The sequence below is a fragment of the Notamacropus eugenii genome, chromosome 5 (assembly GCF_028372415.1).
Source record: "Notamacropus eugenii isolate mMacEug1 chromosome 5, mMacEug1.pri_v2, whole genome shotgun sequence".
Classification (NCBI taxonomy): Eukaryota; Metazoa; Chordata; class Mammalia; order Diprotodontia; family Macropodidae; genus Notamacropus; species Notamacropus eugenii.
The window spans coordinates 403,203,768-403,218,283 of NC_092876.1; the positions used below are offsets into that span (position 1 = coordinate 403,203,768).

At 35.5% G+C, this 14,516-nt stretch overlaps 1 protein-coding gene across 1 annotated transcript in view; it reads left to right on the top strand.

Annotated features, from left to right (window-relative positions):
* The window catches only part of GABRB3 (gamma-aminobutyric acid type A receptor subunit beta3), a 258,786-nt gene extending 249,822 nt beyond the window's left edge, over window positions 1–8,964 (top strand). The window contains exon 9 of the mRNA XM_072614583.1: window positions 3,935–8,964. Within this exon, the coding sequence (XP_072470684.1) occupies window positions 3,935–4,276 (342 nt within the window). The 3' untranslated portion in view covers window positions 4,277–8,964. The remainder of the gene's footprint in view (window positions 1–3,934) is intronic.
* Window positions 8,965–14,516: the final 5,552 nt, after the last annotated feature.

A 14,516-nucleotide genomic window follows, 5' to 3' on the forward strand; every position in this document is an offset into this window, starting at 1 on the left:
TCAGAAAGGAAGAGATTAGTCTAACCATTTGCATCAAAACAAAGTGGATGGAAAATTCATATTGACTTTGATATGCAGCTGGATTTATGGACCTTTGCAATGTTCTTTCAGTACAAATTGGCATTGTAGATGGAAAGTGAAGTGATTCAAGTAGGAGGAGGTGATAGAACTGGATTTAATTAGATAAAATTAAGCATATTTTCAATAAACTCAGACCACATGACAGTCCGTGAATAAGTGAGTTGGTCAATCAGCATTTATTAAGTGCCTACTAACTGTAAGATACTGCGCTAAGCACTGGTGATACAAAGAAGGGCAAGAGATAGTCCCACTAAAGGAGTTCAAAATATAATGAAAGAGAGAATAAACAGAAAGGAATGTGCCAACAAGCATAGACAGAAAATACTTAATGGGGGAAAGGCACTAGAATTAAGGGGAATAGGAAAAGGCTTCCTATAGGAAGTGAGGTTTTATTTAGGACTTGAAGGAAGCCAGGGAAGTAGGGAGATAAAGAAGAGTAGAGAAAGAAAGCATTCCAGCCATAAGGGGCAATCAAAGAAAATGCCCAGAGCCAAGAGATGGGGTATATTATTAATGGAACCTTAAGCAGGCTAGTGTCTCTGGATCAGAGAGTGTATGGAGGGATATAATAAGGCATTAGAAGATTGGGAAGGTCTGGGGAAGGAAAAGTAATGAAGGGCTTTGAATGCCCAACAGCCTTTTCGTATTTAATCTTGGAGGAGATAGGGAGCCACTTTAACACTAATACTTAATGAATAGTGCTATATAACTATGAATCACAGAGCTCGATGAATGAGCTCAGAAGATTTAAGATGCACATAATTCAAAGTGCAGTAAGACTTATAATGAGTGTAAATGTGCTGCAGCAAGTTTACCAATAATAACTTGCATATGAGACTTTTCATAAAATAAATTCTTACCTACATTTGAGAATAAACAAGCATAAGACCAAGAATGAGTGACCATCAATGACCATCCTAGGAACATTGATGCTCCTAGGATACTAAAAAAACTAGAGCAAGTGTTCTGAGCAGGGGTGTTGTGAAGCTCAAGTGATACAATGGATGTTTGAAAACCTTAAAGAACTACATAAATATAGTTAATGTTATTATTAGCCTCCAGTCCAGTGATAACTTCATTCCCTTAACATTCAATTGCACTCCTGCTGAGTTCAAGCAGTGTTTATAGAGCAAATCAGAGGTGTGTAGAAAATATTTTAAAACCAGACTGGGAATGTATGCACACACACTTTTAAGTACAATCTGCATTATTAATGCTTTCTCAAGTTTAGAAAAACAAGCAAATTATAGATCATACCTAATTTGGAACAACTGTCAATTTCTGAGGTGTAAACGCACACACTGAAAGTTTAGTCGTCAACTCTTACAAGTCATTTTAAACTGACTCCGGCACAACCCTGATGATAAGGATTCTATTGGGTTTTTTAAATTGTATTTATTTTATTCTGAACTTAAGACAAGTATTTCCATACTGGAACAGAAAAAAGATGATTGCACATCAAGCTACATATGTCTCAATTCTGAATGTCATAACTTAGAAGTCACACTCACATAGTAGAATGAGTCTAGAGGAACAATATTGGGGATATAGGGAACTAAAATAAGAAAGAACTGTTAAGGTTTACTTTGGATGATGAAAGTCTGGGTATACTATGAGGTGATTACAGTTTGAAGGTTTGACATATTTGAAATAGACAGCTTTTGTTCGGTCATTTTTCAGTCATTTCTAACTCTTTGTAATCCCATCTGCAATTTTCTTAGCAAAGATTCTAAGGTGATTTGCCATTTCCTTCTCCAGCTCATTTTATAGATGATAAAACTGAGGCAAATGGGATTAAATGACTTACCTAGGGTTAGTAAGTGTCTGAATCCAGATTTGAACTCATGAAGATGAATTTTCCTGACTTCAAACCCAGGACTCTATCTGCTGAGCCACCAAGGTACCCTATTCAAACTAGATTATCCTTGATCTTTTTGCCTTGAGAGTAAAACTGAACCAAATGGTTGTATGTTACAGAAAAGTAGTTTTTTTTTTTCTAAATATAAGAATAACACCCACCATCACAACTACCAAATGATTAAATAAGAATAGGAATAAAGAGTGGAACTGAGATTTCATTGATTGAGTAAATTCCTTCAATCAATGAAAGTTGACACCTTCTCCGCAATTTAGTCTTACTTAAGGTCACACAGCCATTATATATCAGAGGCGCATTTGAATCCAAGTCTTTCAATCTCTGAGACCACTATATCATATTTACTTTTTAATAATTGAAACATTCTGGAAATGAAATGATCTAATATGATGTAATTCTTTCCATCACAGGAAGGCTTCATGGGGTGGGTTGATCTCTGAGATACTATAGATAAGATTCATCCTTAAATCAGGACAGTGGTTGACACTGGATGACCTCTAAAATCCATTCCTACACTATGAAGATAAGAATTTTAATTATTATGCAAGACATAAATTAGTTAATGAGTAAGAAAACATTTTGAAGGCAACATTTGCCTGGTTGCCATAAAAGTTAGGAGAATATTGTCTATGTGTTTTCCCACCACATAAACACATACCAGGGCTTTTGCATGGAGGTATTATAGGATCATATATCTCAGACTGGAAGGGACCTCAGAAGTCATCTGGTCCAACTCCATCATTTTGCAAATGAGGAAGAATGTTGCGACTCAGGGAAATTAATTGACTTACCTGAGGTCACATAAGGAGTTAATACCAGAAGTGGGATCTGCACCCAAGTTTTCTGACTATAGAGCCATTGTTCTTGCCCCTGTACCTTGTGACCTTCCTACCCAAATCTTCAGGAGATTTTCAGGAGAAAATTGCATAGTCTACCCACAATGGTGTGTGACCCACAGTGAAGAGGTGGATTGAGGAACTAGGTTATCTGGACCACTACATTCACCATATCTTCCTTGCTTAGCAGAGGCAATCTATTAACTCTGAGGTTTCTAAAGGGCTTTAGTAATGGCCCCAGAGGGATTAATATTTCTAGACAACCAAGTGATCTGGTTATAATTTCTCCAGGAAATATGTCAATAAATTTGGACCCAGAACAAATAAATGAGTTTCAAAACACACATATCAGTTGTATTCCAGGTAGTTGGAGTGGCGTTATAGTAAAGGAATGGCAGGGTATTTGAGATTCTACCAACACAAAATGAGCTAAGCATTGCAAGAGACTTGTTGAGTTTAAAAGGCTATATCTAGGTTATCGCTGACTTGACAGGTGGCACTTGAATCATTACTTTGAGTATATTCATATCCTCACCATTACTCGGAGAGTGGTTCAACCATTGCCCACACCTAGATACATCCTACATCTTGATTCTGTAGTTAAAAATTATCTCAGTATTCCAAGTAGATTTTTATTTGATAGAACATACTCCTAGTCTGTTTAGAAATGTACTGCCACTCCATAGGCTAGACCAAGTTGCATCCATTACAGTAAGAGAGGCATCTGAAGGAGGAAGCTTCTCTTCCAAAGTAGAACAAAAGAGCATAGTGGTGAGAAAACTGCAATGTTTTAAGTAACCTATCGTGAATGAAATAGCTAAATATTGAAGGATACCTTTCAAAGGAAATTGATAAAAATGAGAAATTTGGCCTTCAGTTTTCTAATAGTGTGTTGCATTCTTATTGTAGAATTTCTATTTTAATAAGTTCTCTTATTTTATTTATTATAATACATAAGGTTTTTTTAAGTCAAGGCAGATAGACATTTCTCAATTAAATGCAGCACTGGATATGACAGATATGTAATTTCCCATGATATGCTCAGAATCAAATAAATTAAATAGCCTGGCCTGTTTAGAATATGAAAATTAAATTTATTGGCACTTGAGTTGTCTGATGATGTGATATCTCTTCCAATTAGGTGGATGCTCATGGAAACATTCTGTTAACGTCACTTGAAATTCACAATGAAGTGAATGAGGTCACAGGAGGCGTTGGGGATTCCAGGAATTCAGCAATATCCTTCGACAACTCAGGAATCCAGTACAGGAAACAAAGCATGCCTCGAGAAGGGCATGGGCGACACATGGGGGACAGAAACATCCCGCACAAGAAGACCCATTTACGGAGGAGGTCTTCACAGCTCAAAATAAAAATCCCCGACTTAACAGATGTCAATGCCATAGACAGATGGTCAAGGATTGTGTTTCCATTTACTTTTTCTCTTTTCAACCTGATTTACTGGCTGTACTATGTTAACTGAGTGACTATACTTGGTTTTTCACAGACTTCATTTAACACTGAGTGAAATATTACTCTGCTTGTCATTTTTATACCTATATATAAATACACACACACTCTCACACATACACACATATATATACATACGCAATTGTATATATATGTGAACTTTCTCAACATATATATATAAATACACATGTATATGAGAATGTATGTGCATATGTTTATATACACAGGTCTATGTAATTATGTGTATGTAATACAAATGCACATACATGTATACATTCAGCAGCTATGGACAATTTAACACAGAATGCATATCAAAGGAAGTGGGTGCATTTTTTTAATTGAAAGGGGCAGATATCATCTAAATATTTCACCCTAAGAATGAGGGAGCATTACATAATATCACCCCTAAATATGTCTTAAGTTATCATAAATTAGACATTTTCAGTACAGGTTTTCAAAACCTTGATTACTTAAAGCTAACATACTCTTCAAAAACCCACCCAGTGGTACTGCTAGTTTAAAATGAGTCACTTCTCTTTCATTTCATGTTTTGTTTTACTGAGCTAAGTTTTCTTTGCTCATTTGGTATATAAGTTTTCTTTTTGTCTTCCATGTGTGTCATTTTTCCGTAACCATCGACTTGGATTAAATAGTCACAGAAAGAAAGCTGTCCTTTTGTTTCAGAAGCTCACATTAATATGTTCAAACACTCATCTTTTCCAAAATCCATCCGTTGTGAAAGGAATCTCATTTGTGAGTATTATAATACACAGTTTTGTGTTGGTTTTTATTTCATTTTTTTGTTGTTTTGGTACATTTGGACTGATTCCAGCTTAGCTGTACTAAGGGGAAAAGTTTAGCACATTTTCACATCACTTTAGTTGACATTTTAATGACTGAGAAATGTCTTCTGCATCTCGTAGATTTCTAAGACTGATATCTAACAGAAAGTATAGAAGTCTCAGGTTATTTGTTACTCAAACATGAAACCATCTAGATTTATTTTTTTTAAATTTTTGTTCACATTATACAACATTCTTAAAACATTGTATGTTACTATAAAATATATTTGCATAATATGCATACATATGTATATTTTATGAAGACTTTCTTTCTTATGCTTGCTACTATGGCAGCATGCTATGTCATATCTTTTCTTCACGTGATGTGACTACTTTTTTATTATCTGGAATAAGACTTAAGCTAAAATGCTTCTACTGTTGAAACACAAAAATCAAGACATATACTCATGGCCTTTATTTCCATGTCCAACATATGCCACGAGGAGCACATCGAAACACTCCTGGTACAACTGGGATGCTGCAATCAATCAGTAAACTAACTAATGCATGGCATTTCATCATCAAATACATGCAGCCAATTTTTTAGGCAAACATTATCAACCTGACAAAACAGCACGCTCATTTTTTTTTAGTTTCTTTCTGAATCCATCTCCTCATCCTATCGACTTTTTAAAGCTAGTAGATACAAGTCAAGGTGCACTCGTTTCATAGATGCAACCTTAACTTGTTATTTAGACAACTAGATCTTTCTAATGAAAAAAAAGATGATATATTTTTTGTAAACAATATTTCTATCACAGACATCCATAAATGGACATGACTACGGTCCTATAAATAGGTGTCAAAGTGGAATTAAGCATTTGGAGAAGAAAAAAAAGCAAAATGTGCAGGAAAGAACTGCTAAATTTCCTTTTGAGATGAAACCAATCCATAGAATTTCTGGCTGCTCTCGTCTCAAAATGTTGCATATGTCCAGCTGCCTCTGTTCCGTCCAACACACAGGAGCAGTTAGCCAGATTCTTTTCCAACTCTCTGACCCTTGGATTTCATTTCAATATTGATAGGACCTATACCACCTGGGATGTTACAAGGATGTACAAGTTGCCCAGTATTACTTCTATGGGAGTTCCCTTCAGTGGTCATTACAACCTTTGATTTGAAGGAGTAGATAACAGCTGCTAGATTCACTCTGGGATTAAATTGAACACAAAAAGTCTAATGCTGAAAGCAATTCCTAATTTTTTTCTTTCCCCTTTCTCTCCTTCATTTCCATCTCTCTCCACTCTTCTTCCTCCTCCCTCCCTCAAAAAAAAAATTAATCAGATTTTCCACAAATTTTAATTTATATGAAGGCTATACAGGTTCTTACAGATATGTGCTCATTAGGGTTTTTCTTTGGCACTCTCAGGATAACAATATGAATTTATAAATTATGAACAGATTGAGAAAATCTTGTGAGTGGCCTTATCCATTGTAAACATTTTAAAGAAAAGAGATGTTACTGAAGATCATATCTTTTTCAACACTTCCACTGTTTTTCTGTGTCCAGTGATTCAAGGTTGGAGCTCCACACATATGAGGGACTCGAAATGCAAAAGGATGTGAAGAAAGCAGCAGTTCATTGTGGACATTTGGAATCTTTAAATGCACAATGCATACTGTTTAGAACTGTTCCACTAATTCTTTCCTGAGGATAGGAGAAGGGGGAAGAGAGGGTGGGGAGAAGTTAAAAATATATACATATGTGAACTTCAAGTTCATGAACAGTAATGGCAGAGAACCTCTAGACCTCAAAAGAGCTCCTGCAATCCACTTTACAAGTTTTCCTTGGTATAAATTTGCATGGTAGGTAATAATAGCTTTTGAGCTTTTTATATGCATTTGGCGATGAGATTGGGATTCACAACTTTGTAGACATTGCAATGAAGTAAATATAATGGCTATACTACATATTGTATTTGTAACTATATATATATACATGCATACATACATATATTAGATAAAAAACTTTTTCAGATCCATGGGCATGTGTTTGCTTTACCCATTTCAGGGGCAAACAATGTTTTTCTTCTGATAAAAAGAATTGTAGAGTCTACCTAAACTTGTTTTTAAAAGCAGCAGAAAATTTGGGAATGAGCATTTTTTACCATCATGACCCAGACTAGTTGAATTCATTTCCCAACTCTTTTCTTTAGATTTCCAGGACAACATGGCCTCTCATGAACCCACAGCAGCTGTTCTAATCACTGAAGGAGCTGTATGGATGAGGCCCAAAGCCAGAACTCTAGAGTTAAAATTTGACTGTTGTAAGGCCTCATCAAGGGTTGTAAAGAAAAGGTTGGTGAAGGGACTTGTGTGATTACTTTTCTGAGAATTTGAAAGGAATTTAAAAAATAATATTCGGATTTCTAGATAGGCTAATATATGTGTCATTTCAAAAATGTTCACAGGTCCTCAAAATATACAGTAGAGTTCTTGTGAAGTATGTCTTCTAATTACCCAGACTCTTCAGTTCTTGAGTCAATTCATAGTCACCCAATTGTATTACATTACTTCAGTGGGTGTGGGTATTCCATTTGATGGTGCAGACCATAAATCACCTATGACTTCTTAGCCTATGTAATTCTCACCTGTGACGTACCATAAATCTTCCATCCATGATCCATAGCATGGTTAGCCTCATAAGTAGGTATTATTCTTGTCGCCCCTAACCAGCATCTTAATGGGGTTTCATTGACTGGATCATATGTGACTTTTGTAAATCTTTTCACTAAAATCCCAGAGCCTAAAATGAAGTTAGGAAATCCCAAATAAAATTAGGAAGTCCTGAAGTTCCAGTCAGTTATGTTAGAAAAGTCATACCCACAATACCCTTTACTTTTAGGCCACTGCCTTACCCTTATGCTGGACTATCTCTGTGTGACAACCTTCACTAGACCCTATTTTGTCAAACTTTGCTTATAAATGTTTTCACCTAGAACACTGCAGAGGTAATGCCAGACTGGCTGGGCACCACTTTGATAGGAGTGAGCATTCTGCAGCTCTAGGTGCACCATTTGGGGCATCCTGAAGCTATTTCTATTTGGTTTTTCTGGGCAATCTGTCCTTGAGACAATGTTTTAAACTGAGGAAATGCCCAATTTTGAATATCTTGGCTTGAAAACATAAACTGTGTCACAAGTATTATTTGAATCTGATACTTGATTTATAACACTGAAGCATGATTTAGAACACTTTTAGTAAAAGAATATTGGGCCATCAGTTTGGTTATCCTACTATCCGTTATGAAATTCACTCTTGTTATTTCATCAGACTGGAAAGTAACATCTTTAGAAGTGATTCCTCACTCCCACCCTAACCCCAGGACACTAGGATGCCCACTGAATAATTACCTCTTCTACTGCACTTAGAAGGCAACGTGATGTCTATAAAAAAAATCATATTAACTTGCCTGGACAAGTGGTTTATTCTCAGAGATTAGTTTGCTTATCATGCCTCACCCAGGACTAGCCCCATAAGTGTGCTCTCATTTTCATTTCATATTTTCACTTTACAACTCCATGAGGGCATTCAAGGCAACTACAGGACTATCCTGAGTTACAGCCTGAAGAGTCTGAAGTAGAAATAGGTAACTGTGTTGTGATAGCTAACTCCTATGTTAATGACATCCCATTGTAAAAGATAAATTAAAGCCCAGTTTTGCTTAAGCACATTTATGTATATATTCTTTTGTATTATTTGACATGAAAAAACAAAAAGCAAAACTGAGTGATAGACAAAATCTGAGCAATGTTGATGAATGAATACTAATTTATTAAAAAAAAAGGACTAAATGATGGCTTGTAATGATTCATTTGGGGGTGTCACTACTTTTTAATTTGGTTATTTTTATTCTATTTCACTTTCATATTTAGGTTTGGGGTTTCACTAAGAGCTAGAGGAAAGAAAACGAATCATATACAAATACCGTTTTTCTTCTCACTACATGGCCAATACATGCACAGTGGTCATCCAGTCCTCTTTCTGTCTTGAAACAAGTTTTAGCAAAAATAAAAGTTTGTAGGAAAGGCAATGGGTAAAACAACCCAAAAGCCCAGGGGTATTCTCGTGAATGTTTAACCAACTCTGCAGAAAAAAAAAATAGTGCACAATTAAGTTTAGTCTATATTTTTAATATTGTCTCCATCACTTTCTTAAATCTAGAGACTCAATAAAACAATAAATCAAGTCCTTATTTGTAGCATTTAGCAATTTGGATTTCTAAATACGTTGAAAATTTAACAATGACAGTGAATTGGAGTTGGCTCCAATACACCTCTGCTTAAGACCTTTAATTACTGTCAGATTCCTGAAGACTCCCATTGTAAACCTGCAAAGCTGCAATTAACACATCTGCTCTTTTTATCTTACCTCAGTGGTAAGACATAATAGGTGAATATAACATATATTAAAAAAAACATAAACTTATCATCTTAATAATATGACAAACCTACTCATATACCTACATCTTGTTCTAACAAATAAGGAGAGGAATGATACAAATGTCCAAAATATATAGAGCTAGATAAGATAGATGCAGTATAGATACAGATTTATAGAGACAGGTGATAGATCGATAAAGATTAGATAGTTAAAAGATAGGAAGAGATTTATTTTTTTAAAGAATATTCAGGTTCTTGAGGACTTTAAGGAACTTACACTTTAAATTTCTTTTTTGTGAACTAAATAATGGAAACTTTTAAATTTTTCTTCACAGCTAAGATTTTTAGTTTTTTGGGTTATGTATATGTAGATTTTGCACATTGCTAAATTATGGAGCCCTAAAATGTACACAATTCTTCTGTAAACCCCTGTCCAGGTCTAAGAAAGTAAAAAATTCTTTTTTCTGACCCATTATTCTATAATATCATTATAGTAACTGAATTGTGGAATTTTATCGTCTACCTTGATCCAAATTGGTAAGTATAAAAGTCATAAAAATTGGAAGAAGAGGGAGAACGTTGTTTTTCTTGAAGGATTTGAAGCTTCTTAAGAACTCATGATTTTGAAGTTTAGAAAAAAATATGGTAGCACAAGGCTTGTTCTTCCACCACTCCTATTTCCCATAATTTTCCTGAAAGAATCATTGGACCGTATGACAACTATCCAATTGCTTTATCCCAAATTTCTGGTGAAGAAGCCTTTTAAGAATCTTTTGGACAGAAAGAAGCCAAATCAATCAATGCTTAAGTTGATTCAGGCTATTCACGGGAAGGTCAAATACTGTAGCTGAAGCTTAAATACTTGGTCCACATTATGAAAACACAGGATTCGCTGAAAAAAAAAAGCCCTGATGTGAAAGACTGAAGGCACAAGGAGAATGGGACAGCAGACGATGAGATGGATAGACAGTGTCATGGAAACAACAAACATGAACACAGATTGTGAGAAATAATGAAGGACAGAAGAGCCTAATGTGCTATGGTAAATGGGGTTGCAATGAGTCAGAAACTGAACAACAAATTATCCCAAATTTCTTTACATTTTGTTCCGTACATTTCTGTACATTTTCTTTAATAAAATCTAAGTAATCTTTCAGCTTTCTTTTCACTCTTTCCTTGAAAAAGAGAAAGCTGCTGGTTTATGTTCAGATTGGAAAAAGATGATATTTGAGCTAAGGCAATTAATAGTTTGAATTTGTATCTCTGTGTCTCTCTCTATAGAAATGTATATATAAACATGAATTTTTGTGTGTATAGTGTGTGCATTTACATATATACATATACATGTACATATGCATATGCATGTATATAAAGGCTGGGTTTCCATATCTCACCCAGTGTAAAGTTCAGTAGTTATTCACAGGTCCAAACCTGCTATCAGTGAGCATAGCTTAATCTCCATCTCAGACCTGGTTCAGTTTATCCCTCCTTAGGCAATCTCATTTCTACTTGTCTGTCTCCCAGGAGTTCACTACCTTGATGCCAGACAAGTGGAAAACTGATTGACTTAATCCACTGAAGCTCAGAACTTCCAAACTCAAGTTTTCTGCTAGCTTTAGTCTCCCTGGTGATGAGGATCAAATTAAATTACATTGTTAGCTACCCCACGTGCAGCTAACAATTGAGTATATTTTAGCATATTTTGTAACTGGTTGTAAAGAGATTCCTAACTTTTTTTTCATAAATAATGCTGGTTCTATTTTTGCATCAACAAGGCAAAAGGAGGCATGATATGAGATAGGTGTGACATAAAAAACAACCAGAGTGGTAGAGGGTTCAGACTATGCCATATGAGTATTAATTTAAGAACAGGTGATGTTTAGTCTGAAGAATACAAGACAAAGGAAAACATAATTGTCTGTAAATATATGAAGAGCTATCTTGTAGAAGAGGAATTGGATTTGATCTACTTGACCCCAGTAAAATCAGGAGAAAGGCTGTAGAAATTGCAAAAAGGCTACTTTGGGTTTCATATCAAGAAATAATTACTAATATTTAGTCCCATCCAAAACCTGAATGGGCTTCTCAGAATGTCGTGAGTTCCCTCACACTGGACATCTTTGATCTTATTGAAGGAAAAGTGTTTTTCAGGAATGGGTTGGATTACATAGCTTGTGAATTACCCTTCAACTCTGGGTTTCTTGGATTTTGTAATGGTACTGGGAGATTTAAAATATATTTGTTTTGTTTTGTTTTTCTGAAAATAGACTAGAAAAACCAAAGTGGCCATAGTAGAATGGACTAAATGCATATGTAGTGGAGACCTAAGGTGCAATAGCAATAGCTACTCACACTTGAGCTTTTTGAAACTTTCAGAAAAGAAGGCTGTTATTAATTATGTATAGTTGTGCATAATATATGAGTAGTATATAGTATATAAGATATTGTGCACAATTATATATGATTAATTGTAATAATACATAATTTAACCACCAGGTAATTTTACCCTGAAACTACTAACCAAATGGACTTATCCAATGGTATTCACTATGCATGTACCTGCTTTACCAATGAATGAAAGAAGTATCACCACCTCTCACCTGAGGATGGTGAGTGTACAAATGCTTGAAAGATACTTCCTTCAACCTTTTTTAGTTGTGTTTGACTCTTTGTGACTGCTGGGGTTTTCTTGGCCAATACACTGGAGCAGTTTGGCATTTCCTTCTCCAGCTCCTTTCACAGATGAGGAAACTAAAGCAAATAGGGTGAAGTGATTGGCCCAGGCTCAGCTAGTGTCTGAGGTCGGAACTGAACTCAGGAAGATGAGTCTTCCTGACTCCAAGCCCAGTACTCTTTCCACTTACACTACCTAGTTACCCAACCTACATGGTCTTAAATAGTTCTTAGAGGGTAAGAAATACTGACTTGATTCAATATTGATTCCAAGATATGGGTATTGATCCAAGGGTCTTTGATTCTGAAATATATAATAAAATATGAAAATCTTGGTTTCTTTCTCAGCCCCTACCGTTCCTTTGACAAATCACCTTCCCTTGGTCAAATAAATTCATTTGTAATACTTTTGGTGGTCACATGAATAAATGAAATTGTAAAAGAAGTATTCCATAGAAAAATTATAAAGAAACCATTGTGTATAACCTTCTGAACCTCAAATTTTTCCTGGTTAGTATATTTTAGGAAAATAAGAGAAAGATAACCTGTTTGGAATTCCATGGTAAGAGCTCGCCAAACAATCAGAAAATAAGGGTGATGTGCTCCAATTTGAGACTGCCTTCTTGACATAACAAATTGAAATTTAGTTTTTTACTCAGAAGAATGCAAACCAATCTATGTGTTGGGTGGACTTGCACTCTCTCATGTCTATCATGTAATTTTCTCACAAAAAAAAAAAAAGAGGTAGTATAAATGGAACTTTCTCATAAACTAGGAAGAAGCAGTACATTATTTACCTATGTGTTTTAGGAGAGTATTTTCCAGTCATCTCCTTGAAGGCTGGACATAGATCTCTCATCATCAATCTTTCCATCATTATTCATAGCTTTACTAATTAGCCAGATCATATCTCAACTCCTTTGAACAGTCCTGACCCTGTTATGCAATCAAGATTTACTATTGGATTCAGCATGAAAATCCAGAGGATAACTGACAAGACACAGACCCAAAATCATTTAATGAACCTTTTCTAGATGCTAACATGGTGACACAAATACCAAAGATCTCCAGGAAAAAGGTGCAGTCTGCCAGACTTGTTTGTATAATTATTACCTGAAGGGGGAAATATCCAACATTTTAAGAAATATGTCCGTCCATCAAAAGCTAAAAGCAGGTGAAATGGTGGCTATCAGAAAGAGGATAAATATCCAAAATTTATTAGAGATATTTGGAGGCAGTTCATGTTTAGGGATTGGATTGACTTGGGGATTGCCATACTTTCCAACTCTACATCTTTATGATTCTAATCCAGGGTTGGGGAACCTGCTTCCTTGAAGCCATATAAGTCCCTCTAGGTCTTCAAGTGAGGCCCTTTGACTGAATCCAAACTTCACAGAACAAATCCCTTTAATAAAAGAATTTGTTCTGTAAAGCTTGGACTCAGTCAAAAGGCCACACCCATGACCTAGAAGGCCATATGGTACCCTACCCCCTAAAAAAAAAATCTAACCCGATACTAAAGTGAAAACTTTAATTTCAGAGTTATGATCTCTGATAGACAATGGCTTATTTCTAGGTACCATCTACTTAAATATGAGAATTATTGGTGATGATGCCTCAGATGATTTAAAATTCTATGACTCAAAGGGCATATCTATTTGGTTTACAAATGTCCTCAAATAAAATTATCAGAGAAGTTCTTTGACCATACAAGGGGAGTCTGAAAAAAACTGATTCAAAATCTATCCAACCAAAAGGGCCATTGTCTGCTTGTTTATTTTATTAGGGCAGGTATGCTGCCATTTAAAATGAATATTTCAAGGAAGAATGATGTGGATTACTGTGGTGGGAACTTTGTGATACTAACCAGACACAAATCAATTGATCATTTCTAGTTGGCCTGGTGAGTAGGTACCTACTTTGACGTAAACTCCAGAATCACCCTGTTCCTGATCATTTTGCCAAAACCATCAGGAGGGTAAGAAATGGCAGGCAATTGGTATCTCCCCAGAATCAGACATAGCATGGCTAGCCCAATATCAGCAGTTCAAGGATATGCTCATTGCCATCAGAACTTTTTATAGAGCATGGAGTTCTGTAATTAAATTGTATTTTCATTGCTGAGATTAATTGAACTTCTTTGAAACACTAACCAAACCCAATAAAGACATGCTAGGAATTCTTAGAGAAAAGCATCCATGGGCAGAGGTAGTATGGCCATTATCTTAGCATAGTAAACATCAAATTTGGAGCGTCAGAATCAGAAACACGGGTCCAAATCTCTTGGGCAGTAACTCTGTATTAGATCACTGGAAAAATCATTTGCCCTCTGAATGCCTTAATTTCCTGATTTTTA